The sequence below is a fragment of the Hypanus sabinus genome, chromosome 28 (genome assembly GCF_030144855.1).
Source record: "Hypanus sabinus isolate sHypSab1 chromosome 28, sHypSab1.hap1, whole genome shotgun sequence".
In the NCBI taxonomy this organism is placed as follows: Eukaryota; Metazoa; Chordata; class Chondrichthyes; order Myliobatiformes; family Dasyatidae; genus Hypanus; species Hypanus sabinus.
The window spans coordinates 24,769,102-24,784,945 of NC_082733.1; the positions used below are offsets into that span (position 1 = coordinate 24,769,102).

At 40.7% G+C, this 15,844-nt stretch overlaps 1 protein-coding gene across 14 annotated transcripts in view; it reads left to right on the top strand.

Annotated features, from left to right (window-relative positions):
• LOC132382495 (WD repeat-containing protein 72-like) overlaps nt 1-15,844 on the top strand; it is a 502,802-nt gene that overhangs the window by 34,531 nt on the left and 452,427 nt on the right. For 13 of the 14 annotated variants that reach the window (XM_059952748.1, XM_059952747.1, XM_059952757.1 and 10 more), the window contains exon 2: nt 14,177-14,342. In XM_059952748.1, the coding sequence (XP_059808731.1) occupies nt 14,190-14,342 (153 nt within the window). In that variant the 5' untranslated portion in view covers nt 14,177-14,189. Of the gene's footprint in view, nt 1-8,928; nt 9,243-14,176; nt 14,343-15,844 lie in introns of those variants that run through there. The other variant, XM_059952744.1, reaches the window with a different exon arrangement.

Sequence of the window (15,844 nt, forward strand, 5' to 3'; positions counted from 1 at the left end):
GATTAAATTTAATTTGCAGCCCATCTGGTAGTGCATGGTTTTAAATTATCGCATGCACATTGAGTGGGGAGCGGTGTCTTAAAGATGGTCCATTAAGACTCACTTAGGGCTTGTCCACACTAACGTGAAAAGCTTTCATCTGATACCTCAGATTGACAATCAGTGTGTAATCTGAATTCGACACACTCTTCTACCCAAAAACAGTTCTCTGCTTTGAATATCAGTTTTATTTGTGGATGTACTAATTAACAGATCTAATTCTATTTAGGAGCACTGCATTGCTAACTACATTTATCTGTGCTAACCTCCTCTGTTTCTTGCTTGCTTCTTTACTCCAAATCTTCCTTCTATCCACCTTCACAATCAGCATTTTGAAGTTGGCTTGACTGCTATGCACAGGTGATTCTTGTAACAATTCCTTACTCAAATAATGACTAAACTATTGAATAATTAGGTAAAGGACATGGTCCTTACAGATGCAGGTGAAGGAGATAAATCCCTGTGCTCCATTGGCCAGTTATAGAGCTCATTTGAGTCTTTTAAGGCTGAAAATATTTTTCACCGGTGATCAAGTTCTCAAATTTTTCAGGTATGGAATTTATTGTAGTCTCCCAACAGAAACATTTTTGGTTTCACACAGATCAGTTGTTTTCTGGAACAGCTGACAAAGGAGGTGGTGGAGGTACATGCAATCACAATACTTAAGCGCATTTTGACAGACACTTTGGTGTTTAAGGCATACAAGGGTATGTACCTAATGCTATCGAATGGGGTTAGTAGAGATGGGTAAAATGAATGGGATATCAAGAGGGTTTCTTTCACTGCTGTATGACTTATTGACTCTAACTCACTTTTTGTCCTCACTGTATATCAATTTAATGTTTAACCCAACATAATCATCTGGCACTATTTTTTTTTTACAAATAATTAGTAATATTGGATAAATTGATCTTTTCTGAGTCTAAAACATTGTACTTTTCAGGATGAAACAGACCAAGCAATATGGGCAGAGCATGTTGGCTAAAGAAAAGGCAGTTCTTTCTTCAAAAGAATTCTTATTAAAAATTTATTATGTGTTAAATAAAACAGCAAGTATGCAGGAAGGAGCCGCAAGCACAAAAACAGGCTTGGAATTTGGTATTGAGTTTTAACACACGAAGGCTTGTAGAATGTGAAAGCTCAAATGATTTATAAAGTTAGCTGTGACTTTCAGCAACAGCTAGGTAGCAAGCTTTTATTTTATATGGGAACAAAAAGCGAAAGAATAATGCTTAACCTATCAGAATATCTGGTCAGCTCAATAAAATCTATTTCTTATGAGCATATGTTCTAACAGCTAACAATAAAAACTTCAAACATAAGTCTGCACAATTTGGCCAGAAAGTGAGCAGATCTGATAGATAGAATTTACACAATTAACAAAGTTTCTGGGCCTAGGTGTGTCATGTTTTTCTTGTCCTGTCATAATCCACATCTTCCATGCTGCACCTAATGATAAATAAAATATGGAGGCCTTTTCCTTTCTCTCATTTTCCACTGCTTTTATCCTGCAAATGTCTTTGCTAATTCATTCAAAGTGAACAACAGTAAACTGGATTTCGGCATCGGTTTTATTATTACTGACATATGTTGGGAATCTTTTTGTGGTGGTAGTACAGTGCAAGACATGAAAATAAGAATTAGAAAGAAAATAAGTCGAGAGCAAAATAGTGGGGTAGTACTCATGGGTTCATGGACCATTCATGGTGAATTAATATCTGAGGAAAAATTAAAATATTCTTAAATATTTTTTTTACCACCTATTTCCCTTCACAGTGCACTGAATATTTTTAAGCCACCTGTGACTTGCTTGGGACAATATAATTCCTGTTCCCATGTACTTTTCCAGCACCACTATTTCTCAGTTTTCTCCCCACCTGAGCACACACTACCTTATCGATTATTCATTAATTTGCTGGTTGAGGAATCTGGAAGCATGTAAATAGGCTGCGGCATTTGTTCCATTTTAGATATAATCCATTAGAATAGAAATATCCCCTGGCATTCTGAGTACTTAATCAGGCATGACCTAAATTCCAGTGCTCAGATTACACTGCATGGTGTTGGGATACATGAAAAAGACACTGAAACTGCAGATTGAGTAGGACTTTCTGAGGATGATCCCAAAGCTGGGAGAATAGTAGAGACAAGTGACTTGAAAACTAGAATTGTAGCAGAGATGGCTTAAAGGAGGTGCAAAATTATATTAGCAAAGGGAAGCTGTGTTTCTTTTAGTCAATGAATCCTTTGCATAAGGGCATTTAAAATCAATGTTAGAATTGCTAATAAGGAGGTTAGATGTGACTGCTTTTCAATACGAGAGGTTATCAAGACATTGTATAACAAATTAACCCAAGACTAGCTTTTTAATCTCAAGATGTGGTCAAATCTGCCCATTTTAACAGAAAAGGAGTCCTGTGAGAATCCTTACCTAAACTATTTTTCAACCTTGTGTCCAGCATTTTTGGTTCCCTCTCAGAACCATTCTTCCAATAAAGCTCTTGGCAATCAAGCTCGGCAGTGATTTACCAATATGTTGCCAAGGCTCAGTGCAGTAATGAAATGACTGGTTAAGGCTGACATTGTTTTCTTTGTACAAAAGGAGATTGAATTAAAGTGTATTGTTGTGCATTTAATATTTCAATAATATTTGAGTAATTTTGTATCCATATTGGTTGGTTAAGCATTCTTGTTTGTTTAAACAATTAATTATGGGTTATATGTAAAAATACATTAATTGCATACATTATCAGGCTACCATGTGATGTTCCAAAACATAACATGTCTAAAATTATAGAAGAACTGGATAGGGCCAACAGAAACCAGCACATGGGCTCATAAGTTTAAGTAGAAAGATCAGAAGTATGAAAAATATTAATTCACTCAGTGAATGGAGGTGATTTAAGTCTCAGTTCTTGAAAGACCAATGAAGACACAAATCTAGAACTACTGCTTCGTTCTCTGTACTTTCTGAAATAGCCTCAGCAGACCTCCTTTGACTGGGTTAGAAAGACCTAGGTGACCTTGGACTAATTCTGCTGCTTTGTGGCAAATGAATAGTGAACCACAATGACAGCAGGTGTTTTGGAAAATATTCAGTTTCACTTGGGAACTGCCAATTTAAAAAAAATTTTTGTTTAGAATCCGATGAAACTCACATTGTTGCTCCATTTGTGAATCTGGCTGCATTGCATTTGCTAGTGGGCAATGGACATTCATCCAGTGATTCACTAGTCTGTTCCATCCTGAGTTGGATATCCCTCTTTTCCTTTGGCCATCTGCATTCAGTTGTCACTTTATTAAGTGTAGGAGTGGAACCGAGTGTGGTTTTCTGCTGCTGCTGTGGCCCATCCACTTCAAGGTTTGATGTGTTGTGTGTTCAGAGATGCTCTTTTGCACAGTACTGTTGTAATGCTTTGTTATTTGAGTTACTAGTACCTTCTTGTCATCTTGAACCTGTCTGTCCATTTTGCCCACAGAGCAGCCACTCACTGGATTTTTTTTTCATAGAACGTAGAATAGTACAGCACAGTATAGGCCCTTCGGCCCACAATGTTGTGCAGACCCTTAAACCTTGCCTCCCATATATCCCCCCACCTTAAATTCCTCCATATACATGTCTAGTAGTCTCTTAAATTTCACTAGTGTATCTGCCTCCACCACTGACTCAGGCAGTGCATTCCACGCACCAACCACTTTCTGAGTAAAAAACCTTCCTCTACTATCCCCCTTGAACTTCCAACCCCTTACTTTAAAGCCATGTCCTCTTGTATTGAGCAGTGGTGTCCTGAGGAAGAGGTGCTGGCAGTCCACTCTATATATTCCTCTTAATATCTTGTATACCTCTATTATGTATATGCCATTCTTTTCACACCATGCTTTGTAAACTCTAAAGATTGTTGTGTGGAAATTCTAGAAGATCACCAGTTTCTGAGATACTCAAACCACCCCATCTGGCACCAACAACCATTCCACAGTCAAATTCACTTAAATCACATTTTCCCCAGTCTGATGTTTGCTCTGATTGACAAATGAACCTCTCGACCATGCCTGCATGTGCTTATGCATTGAATTGCTGCCACAGATTAGATATTTGCATTAATGAGCAAATGTACAGGTGTACCTGACAAAGAGATCAAAGAGTGCAAGTCATAGTTGTCAAATTTGAGCACTCGCATGCATGATTAGTTGAAACCAAGTTAACATTTCCATGGCAAGGGATGACTCTCGGGTAAAGAAGCAGGTGAATCTTGATGAGTGATTACATTGAAGTGCTCGATTTCTTACATTTGTGAGTATCCAGTTTACTGCACAATACATTGTTAAAACCAATGATCATTTGTGTGAAAAGGAGAGTAATTTACAGTGTGTTTGCACTCCTAGGTGCAGTTTGTCATAGATGTACTTTTAATGCTGAGAATGCAGTTTTGTCCTGCAGTAAACTACAATATTTCACATAAAGCTGCAACTCCCTGGCTTTATTTGACACTAATCAACAGAAGAAGATGCTTTTGTGTCAAAGTAAAAATGGTTCTCTACAAAGTGATCTAAATTTATTGCAAATATAATACACAAAATAATTGATTGCATAAGTATCCACCCCTTTAATATGTATTGTATTTATTTTATTTTTTTGCATCCAAGGGAGTAAAAATCTTTAAGATTCTGTCACAATGTACCGATGATAAAAAGGGGAAATGTGGGAGGATATTGTCCAAACACCACCATCAGATTAATGTAGAGTCAGATATGCAATCAGATCAATGTGTATTGATAAATCTGATGGCCTGGAGAAAGAAGATGACCTGGAGCTTGTTGGTCCTGGTCTTAATGCTGTGGTACCATATCCCAGATGGTAGCAGCTGAACCAATTGGTGTCTGGGATGGCAAGATCCCCTGATGGTCCTCTGCACTCTTTTTACACACCTGCTGCTGTAAATATCCTGAGTAGAAGAAAATTTACATCCACAGATGCGCTGGGCTGCCCAAACCACTCTGTACAGTGCCCTGTGATTGAAGGAACTACAGTTCCCATACCAGACGATGACACAGCCAGTCAGGATGCTCTCAATGGTCCCCCTGTAGAAAGTCCTGAGGATCTGGGGACTAATGTTGAACTTCTTCAGCTGTCTGAGGTGAAAGTGGTGTTGTGCTTTTTTCATCACACAGCCAATATGTACAGTCCAAATGAGGTCCTCGGTGATGTGTACACTGAGGAACTTGAAACTACTCACCCTCTCAATTGCAGTCCCATAGATGTCAATACAGGCTAGCCCGTCTCTGATCCTCCTGTAATCCGCAATCAACTTCTTTGTTTTTCTGACATTGCAGGAGAGGTTGTTTTCTTGGCACCAATGTGTCAGGGCATTGACTTCTCCTCTGTAGGCTGTCTCATCATTGTTGGAAATAAGGCCCGTTAGTGTCAAGTCATCTGCAAATTTGATTAACAGATTGGAGCTGCAGGTGGCAACGCAGTCTTGGGTGCATAGGGAGTAGAGGAGGGGACTCAGGACACAGCCCTGTGTTGATGGTCAGAGGGGCAGAGGTGATGGAGTCTATCCTTAAATCTCCCTAGAGCAGGCCATCCTCAAAAACTGAGTGACCTTGCAAGTGAAGGGGCACCGAGAGACCTATGATAACTCTAGGGAAGTTACAAGCTTCAGTGGATGGGATGGGAGAGACTGCATGTACAACTGTTGCCCGGGTACTTCACAAATCGCAGCTTTATGGGAGAGTGGCAAAGAGAAAGCCACTGTTGATAAAAACTCACATAAAATATCAGCTAGAGTTAGCCAGAAGGTATATGGGAGACTCTGAAGTCAGCTGGAAGAAGGTTCTGTGGTTTGATTAAACTAAAATTGAGCTTTTTGGCCATCAGACTAAATGCTATGTTTGGTGTAAGCCAGATACCACACATCATCAAAAACACACTATCCCTCCTGTGAACCATGGTGGTGGCTGCATCATACAGAGGGTATGCTTTACTGCAGCAAGCCCTGGAAGGCTTGTGTAAGAAGAGGGTAAGATGAATGCAGCAAAATACAGTGAATTCCTGGAAGAAAATCTGATGAAGTCTGCAAGAGAACTGTGACTTGGGAGAAGATTTGTTTTCCAGGAAGACAATGACCCCAAGCAGAAAGCCAAAGCTACTTAGGAATGGCTTAAAAACAAGAAAGTTAATGTCCTGGAGTGGCCAAGTCAGAGTCCAGACCTCAATTGACATGAAAAGAGCTATTCATTCACGATCCCCATGCAATCTAACAGAGCTTGAGCAGTTTTGTGAAGAATAGGGAAAATTGCAGTGTTCAGATGTTCCAAGCTGATGGAGATTTATTCACACAAATTCATGGCTGTAACTGGGGCCAAACGTGCATGTACTAAATACTGACTTGAAGGCAGTGAATATGTATGCAATCAATTATTTTGTGTTTTATATTTGTAATTAATTTAGATCATTTTGTAAAGATCTGTTTTCACTTTGACATGAAAGCATCTTTTCTCTGTTGATCAGTGTCAGAAAAAGTCAAATTAAATCCACTGTGATTCAGTGTTGTAAATCAATAGAACATGAAAACTTCCAGGGTGGTGGGGGTCAATACTTTTGTATGTATGTATCTAGGGTTCCTGATGAAGGATCTTGGCCCAAAATGTTGACTGCTTACTCTTTTCCATCGGTGCTGCCAGGCCTGCTGAGCTCCTCCAGCATTTTGTGTGTGTTGCTTAGATTTCCAACGTCTGCAGGTTTTCTGTTGTTTGTGAGAGCTCCTTAGACTTTTGCACAGTACTGTACCACTTCATTAGTTATTGCAGCATGTGCTTAAATATCCTGTCTGCGGCTTCCTTAATTCTTACCTGTCAGTTTATGAGATCGGTAGATTGAACAACAATCTATGGGGAACAGCAGATTGAGAAATATCTGTTAGGGGGAAAAGAACCGTTAACATTGTGGGCCTAAATCCTGCATCAGGACAGGACAATTCTTCCCTCTCCCCACAACCTCCCCAATGCCTCTCCCCCACAGATGCTGCTTGACCCACTGAATTCCCCCAGCAGATTAATTTTGCTCCAAATTCCAATATCTGCAGTCTCTTATGCCACCATTGTCATAATGAACAACTGGTTCCCATACTTTATTGGGTTACTGCTCCCTTTGCCCCCAGACCACATTGCCAGTGCACCCTTCTCCTTTTCCATCCAACACATAAAAGCCATAAAGAGCTTTGATTTACGATGCACAGTGAAAGAAAATGGGAACTGCAGATTCAAAACAGTGACAAATAAATTGCAAAAGTTAAAGCAACAAAATAAAATTATTTTTTATTTAATTACAGTAAAACAATTTCATCAACAATTTTAGAATGTACATCAGTTGTCCAACTATTCACTATTTCATTGCTATTTCACATTTTGGTGAGATGAATGGGCTTGGTGCAATGACATCAGCTTCTCAACACCAGGCTGAATATCACTCAGGAGGAATCTCAGATCCCCATGTTCAGTAATTTGCAGTCTGTTTCCTTACTTTGAAAGAAGTTGGGTGACATTACTGAAACTGCACTCCACTAAATATGACATTGGAAAGACAATAAAGAATTTCTTGACTTTTTTCCACAGTGCAGGATAGTGCTGAGAGATTTCTTCCTGTAACAAAAAGTTCTGATAAGATTTTTTTTGAACCTCAGCTTCAGCTCTAATTCATTTTGTACTAAGATCGGTTCTTCCACCATCTTTCCTGTTAATTCCTCAGTACAAGTGTTCAGCAATGGATTTATTACACAATCTGGAATTTGGATCAAGAGAAGATCCCAAAATCTCTAACATATCCTTATACAGCTCACCCAGGTGGGCACAGTGTACTTGAAGATAATCGACTATCTTTCTTTCAACTCAGAGAGGATCATAAATTGGAAAAGGTCATAATGTTGTCCAATGCTTCACTTAAATAGTGTTAACTTGGACAGAAACTGATTTGATTTTGATAAGATTCACATAATTTCCTTACAACTGAAGAATACTTTCACTAAAGTTTGCAAATAATTCTGAGAAATAAGCAGTGTCATGCTTAATATTCTTGATTTGAATACTGAATGAAGCAATCAAGCCTTCGAAGAATTTTATCACAGGTTCAAAAACCACATGAAAACATCTCAGGTAGTTTCTTTTTGAGAGCCATCTTACTTCTGTGTGCAACAGCAAGTGTTCGAACTGCTCTTCATTCTCAATACAAAGTTCTTGAAATAGTCCAGAATTGAGAGCATGGGTCTTGATGTTATTTACCACTTTGATATTTAACGTTTTGTGCAGCCGATCATTTAGGTTTTTGCAATGGGATGTCATCTGTGAATTAAGCAGTGAATGGTAAAAATGTTAGGTACAACTTTTATTAAGAAAGTAATAACCCCACAGTTGCGTCCTGTCACTGATGGTGTGCCATCTGTTGCAAAAGCAACAATGTTGGTGAGAAGAGTGTCCTTCTCTTTGAAAAGCTTTTCAACAACCAGAAATATTGACTCCCACATTATATCTGTTTCTCATCCCCTTGCAAATAATAACCCTTGAACCATGCTTTCATTCTTTATGAATCGAACATAGCGAAGAAGTGAAGATTTGTTGTCTGGCAAAGTAGACTCATCCAACTGCGAAGCAAATTCTTTTGTACTACAGTAAGTATACTGGGCAATGTGTCCTCCATATTCTCAGCCATTTCATCTATTTGTCTTTCAATAGAGCCGCCACTGAGTGGAAACACTTATTATTTGGTCTGGAGACATTTACAAAACCATACTGAAAACCTTCCTTACTGCTGGCAGAATCAGTTCTTCTCGGGTTTTATAGGGTTTTCCAGATTTAGCAATAAGCAATAAAATGTTGTATATTGCTGTTATGTGGGGGTTAGTTTAGTTGTCACTCAAAAGAGACTTCTATCATGCCGGTCATCGATTGATTTGTTTAAAGGCTGCAGCAGCTCTTTCCTGTTGGTTACCTTGTGTGCCATGTCACCAGTGTCTGGTTTCAGGTATCTCAGGGGTATAAGAATAGCACATACATGAGGATTGCCCTCTTTCCTTCCTTTTGTTCCAGGGCACACTTCATACTGAGGTCACGACAAATGCTGAAGAACTATTGGGAAAGCATGCTACAGAATGAGGGGAGTCCACCTTAGCCAAGCATCTGTTTGTTGAATATTTAGTCTTGTAATTTGTGTAAGTTGGGGGAGGGGTCTTTGATGTTTGGTTGTATATTTTACTGTTTGTAAATAAATGATTAATATGCTTATTCACATTCAGTGTCTTCTGTCTCACTCACTAAGCCCTGCTTCCCTGTTACTTTTGACAATGCTTTGGCAGGGTTTGGCTGATTGAGAGGAAGGTGAATGTCTTTAGAAGTCTGTTTAAGAGAGAGGACCATCTGTGTGAGCAATGCTGAGTCCTGGAGAGGACTGACAACATTGCAGGATTTGGGAGTCTTGACAAGCTACTGATGGGTCATGGGATGCCCCTAGATTGGTCAGACCAGTTAGCTTTCCCTGGGGTTGACACTGGACACCACATTCTGTCTATACTAACATGCTAGGATTTCCCAGGAGGAAGTATAGTTGGAGGGATGCTTTCTGGCTGTTCCCAGTCATCGCACTGCACCAGCACAACATGATTAGTGGCCTTAAGAATGAGGTGGAGGGCTTGTGGTGGGTGATCCTATAATACATTCCTGACAATGGCATTCGAATTTGCACACTGAACCAAAGTGCCAGATTACTGGATTTGTATGAGGACTCCTAAGTACAGTGCAGAAGGGATACCATTAATGCTGATTCCTTTTGATGACAAGGGAGAAGACCGTTGGGAGAAGTTGCCTAGCTTCTTGGGTTTTGGCATTTTGTTTTGGGGGGTTCAAGGATGGAGTAGACTATTCCAGCCAACCTTGACCCCTTGTATGGTGGCAGCCTTAAGGGACTTGGGGCCTAATAGCCCCCAAGGGATTAGGTGCTTTAAGGACCATTTGTATAATTGGGAAGTCCTGACTCTTAAAGGGATTTCCCCACTGATGGGGAAGGGAAAGGAATGTTGGTGTAGCTGATATGATAAGCCTATGTACAAGACAGTGGATATGGCAAGAGTGAGTAGGAGGAGTATTCTGGGACGACTGTGTCTGTGCCAAGTGGTACTTTGAAAGTGGACACACCCTCGAAACTGAATGGCACTGACTGGTTATTCAGCACCTAGGTCGACCTGTGGCTCCCATGGTGTGGTGCGCCGCTGCTCTCTGGGATACGTGATGCCATACATCTACCACCCCAGCACCCTGAATGAGCACCTAGCCCATGCTGGTCAGCGTAGTAAGAGGGCTATTACAGAGGAAGGAAGGTTTTGGATGATAGCTTTTCCTTGCATGGTGCCAGACCGTCCTGGGAACTGATATCAATGGCCCTAAAAGGCCTGTTTGCAAAGAAAGATTGCACTTGTGCTGTTATTGGTGAAAAATGCTGCACCTACATTCCTGATGAGTCGGGGAACATCACTCTCCTGGCTGATTACATCTGCTTTAAGTGGGGCACCAGCTCATTGGCTATTACTCTTTTGGTGGAGGCTGATGGCCTTTTGAGGCCCAGGAAGGCTGGTGGACTACTGTAGTGTACTGGAGGCTGACTTGGGTTTACAGTACTGCGTATTGTACTTCTGTGTTTTATATGTAACTTCGTGGGGTGTTTACAAGTGTCATACTAGTTTGATGGTTGAATTGTCGCAGTGTCACATCTTTTGAGGGGTAGCGTGTCATGTCAGAGTTAATTTTCTGGTTGGTCAAAAGTTGCTTCTGTTGTGCCGATCATTGATTGGCCTGTTTGAAGTATGCGGCAGCTCTTTCCATTTGGTTGCCTCGTGTGCCATAGCACTGGTGTCTGTTTTCAAGCACCTCAGGGGTATAAGGATAGCATGTACGGGAGGCTGGGCCTCTTTCTGTTTGTTCTCAGGGTGCACTTCACACGGTCATGACCAATGCTGAAGAACTATTGGGAAAGCATGGTCCAGAATGAAGGGAGTCCAATCACATTCTTAGCTAAGTATCTGTTTATTGAATATTTCATTTTATAACTTGTGTAACTTGGGGACTTGGAGGTTTGGTTGAATTTTTTTTTACTGTTTGTAATTAACTGATTAATATGATTTCTCTTAAACAGAGTCTTCTGCCTCACTCACCAACCCCATGAACCTGTTTCCACATTACAGAAACGTATCACTGTTTTGTTGTGAATTGTTGTGAAAATGTGTTATTATTTTGTTAAGTGCTGGCAAACATATTTTGTACTGTTTTTCATTTCTGAAAAGTTTCACGAAGTGACAGAAAATTAGTCAAGTTCTTGTTTGCTTCATCTGAGTGTATTTTCTTTAAGGAGCCTGGACAGTTTCATTTGCCTCATTTGGAAAAACTTTTTCACACACCAGGCACATTGTTTGCTACTGGCATAAATCCATATTTCAGATACTCCACACTCTACTGTCTACAATTCTTTTTCATTTGGTCTTTTTCTGCCATTTTTGTTATGGATTAACGATCATGGTCAATTGCCAATTGATTGTCCAACCTGAAGTGCTGCGATCAATAAAGGAGAAAGTTATTATTGTCATCATAGCTCAGGCAAAACCTCTATGCCTGAAGGTACATTAAGTGGGACTGTGATATCTCATTTGGGCCATGGGCTAGGGAAATGTGGTCAAGACAATTCAAAGGGGGCAAATTCTGAACTTTACCCCATTGAACACCATGCCCTAATTTACAGGAGTTACATCAGTGTGAGTAAGTATGGGAATCATACTAGCTAACGCTATACTACAGTAGAGAATAACAATAGTGAGTGAGTCAGGTACTACAGTAGAGATCAACAACAGTGAGTGAGTCAGGTCCAGAAATGACACTTTCTTCAGTCCAGTTTTCTCATGATATACCGAATCCAGAAGTGTCACATTGCTTTTCAACAACTATAATGCACTTCAAGCAAAGTCTACAAGAATGATGGGTAAGGAAGTGTTGACATGATTATGTGAACATGGTAATCAATTGGGTGACACTGAGGATCAAATGCTTATAATAAGAAATTAATTTATTAAATTAATTCTGTAATTCCCTCAATTTCCCATTGTTACCAAGCGTGCACCCCAACACCCCCTTTTTGCTTTATCACACTCTTAGAAAGAATTACTGTCTCCAGTGTGAGCAATATTCCCCACTTTGGTCAATTCTTATAATGTCAAACACTGGGTTAGAGTTCTTAAGGTTATAAGAATTGACTTAAAATTGCATTATCAACTGATGGTGATTTCATCTGAGTGAGAAATACTGATCTGTGATGGAGAAGTTTAAAAAAAGACTTGTCAAAGGCTTGCTCAGAGATGATAGCCAAAAATGTGTTTGAAAGGCATTTTCACTGCAGGTGCATTCTTGTCTATTGAGGCAGCTTTTGAACCAAGCTGTGGTTTTCCATCAGACCTGCCAGTAAATGGAAAAAGGACCATGAAAGCCTACACTGCCTGGAAACATGTAGGCGAGTAAATGCTGTTTGGGAGCTCCCCATGCCGCAGTGATCTATTGCACTCCAGCTTCTCGATCTTGCACATTTAAGACACTCACAATTCTATCCTCTGTTCACGATACCTTTGTGAAGTGAGTGGGAGAACATGGGAACGGCTCACAAGTTTCAGGTTTGGGCAGGAGGGAATTGGCTTCTGTCAGTGGGAAATCAGCAGCTAGAATGCAGGTTGCAGCAGCAGGTGGAATATCACTACCGGCTGCTGGGAGCAGAGCTCAAACATATGATTGTTGGGCATTACAGGACCCAAGGAAAAGTGAATGCAAGGATTAAGTTGTTTTCTCTCACCTCCCAGTGTTAGATTCCATGTCCTTGCCTTCAGCTTAAGTTGAAGCTGTCCTCATATGCGCTGGTGAAGATGTGTTTCTGTGTCAGTGCCTATAGAGAATTACAGCCATTCAAAGATTCAAGTTTACTTGTCATGTGTACATCGAAACATAGAGTAAAATAAATTGCTTGTGTTAACAACCAACACATCTGAGGTGTGCTGGCACATTCCAGTGCCAACATATTTTACCTTGGCAAAACAACACACAGAACACAACAAAACAAGCCCCTTTCCTCTCTCCCACCTATGCACATACAAAGTCCTCCAAGACAATGCCAAGTGTTGAAACAGAGGAGTTTGATCAAGGTGGGAAATCACTAGGCCTGCTCGGGTCACTCCATTAATGAGTGTGTCAAACTGATGGGGAAAAATGCCTTTCTGGCTTCCTCTCCCACCTTTCCAGTCCTGATGAAAGGTCTCGGCCCAAAACATCATCTGCTTATTCCTCAGCTGCCTGACCTGCGGAGTTCTGCTAGCATTTTCTATGTCTTACTCTGGGCGGTGGGGTGGAAGTATGTCGCTACCAAAGGAAGTGTAAGGCACTCCTTTCCTCCACTAAACTGCAGGTCACCCTTGGACAAGGTGTAGCCCTGCTTAGCCACCCATTTAGGGTCACAAGAAGCCATCGGAGCAGGAGCTGGATGATCGTATGAGCAGTTGGTGCATATCACAAGTCTTGGTTATGCAACTACTGACGCCTGGCGGACAATCTCTGAAGTGTATTCATGATGGCTGGGGGTCACCTGTCTTGTAAGGGCACTGCCCAGAAGAAGTCACTGGCAAACCACTTCTTTCGAATAATTTGCCAAGAACAATCATGGTCAAAGACCATGATCACCCATGTCGTACAACATAACACATAATAAACGACTCAGGAGGAAACTGATGGGCTTTGTACACAGAGCAGTCGGTGCTGAGTGACACTTAGTAATTTTCCAAGAAATTCTTTACGTTCCACATTTGAACACTATAGGCCAGAATATTTTTATTGTCACATAACTTATCACCACAAATGCATAAAAATAGCTGAACAGCACTTGCACTATACACACTCTGGAAGACACCTTTCTGATGTTTTAATAGGTTGCACCATGTACAGTACTGTGCAAAAGTAAATGTACACTGTATATAGTTAGAGTGCATAAGACTTTTGCATAGAAATGTATATGCAAGGATATAAGAATTGAAATACAAGGAATATATTGACAATTTTATATCATTTTCAGGTGTTTGCTCACCATGAAGAGCATTGTGCAGCCAATAGCGTTGTGGGGGAAGAAAGCACCATCTCACTCCATCTGTGCTCTAATGCTCACTGATGACCAGGGAACTATAGTGACAGGAAGTTGGGAGGGCCAGATTTGCCTCTGGAACCTGTCACCTGATTTCAAGGTTAGTATTTTGCGTGAATACTTCTCAGGTAATGATTGCTCATTACGTCTGCTTGTGAATGTACACATTTCTTGAAAATGTTTGATTTATTCATTTGCTTTGTACAAGTTAGAAAGAGAGAATAAAAATATGAGAGGGAGCAAGAGGGAGGCAGACGTGGCTTTGTGCTTTATATTTTGAATTGAAAATAAATTACATTTATGAAGCATAAAAGCTCATAAATTAATGGTTCTGGATGAAAAAGGCTACCATTATACACAGGCTTTTCATAAAACTATGCAATTTTCCTCTTTATAAAAAAGGCATTGAAATAATTTTAAATGACCTGCAGGTACAGTATGTTGGCAGGGATGAAATGTCAGTGAAATGCTGCTGCTGGTCAGCAATCTATGACTATTATTGATTGCCATGGTGAGCTGACAGCTGCCCATTGCAAAAGAAGGAAAACATTCTTCAATTTAAGGTTTCTTCTAGTTTCTTGAAGTGATTTAATAAGGAGGGGAATTGCATTGTAACATTTGTGCCTGTGTAATAAATGAGTCAACACCATGGCACAGTGGCGTAGTGGTTAGCACAACACTTTACTGTACCAATGACTCGGGTTCAATTCCCGCTGTTGCTTGTAAGGAGTTTGTACGTTCTTCTCGTGACTGTGTGGGTTGCCTACAGCGGCTCCGGTTTTCTCCCACAATCCAAAGACATGCCAGTTGACAGGTTAATTAGTCACTGTAAATTATCCTGTGATGAGGTTAGGGTTAAATCAGGGGTCGCCGGATGGCATGGCTCGAAGGGCTTATTCCCTGCTGTATTTCAATTTATAAAAAAATAAACTCTAGTAGACATATGAACAAAGATGTTTCAGAACAATGTCATTTCAAAACTCATTCTCTCTAGTGGAAGCTATCAATGATTTGGATGACTAAATTGATGGCCTTTTGGCCAGGTTTACAAACAAATCAGATAGGTGGAGGGACAGGTAATGTTGAGGAAACAGGGAGTCTGTGGAAGCAACACACACAAAATGCTGGTGGAACACAGCAGGCCAGGCAGCATCTATAAGAAGAAGCACTGTTGACGCTTCGGGCCGCGACCCTTCGTCAGGACTAACTGAAAGGAAAGACAGTAAGAGATTTGAAAGTGGTGGGGGGAGGGGGAAATGCAAAATGATAGAAGACCAGAGTGGATGGGATGAGGATCAGAGCTGGAAAGGTGATTGGCGAAAGTCTTACAGAGCTGGAGAAGGGAAAGGATCATGGGACGGGAGGCCTCGGGAGAAAGAAAGGGAGGGGAAGCACCAGAAGGAGATGGAGAACAGACAAACAGCTAAATCCCAGACATATTTAGTTGTTTGCCTGTTCTCCATCTCCCTCTGATGCTTCCCCCCCCCACTTTCTTTCTCCCGAGGCCTCCCGTCCCATGACCCTTTCCCTTCTCCAGCTCTGTATCACTTTCGCCAATCACCTTTCCAGCTCTTAGCCTCATTCCACCCACTCTGGTCTTCT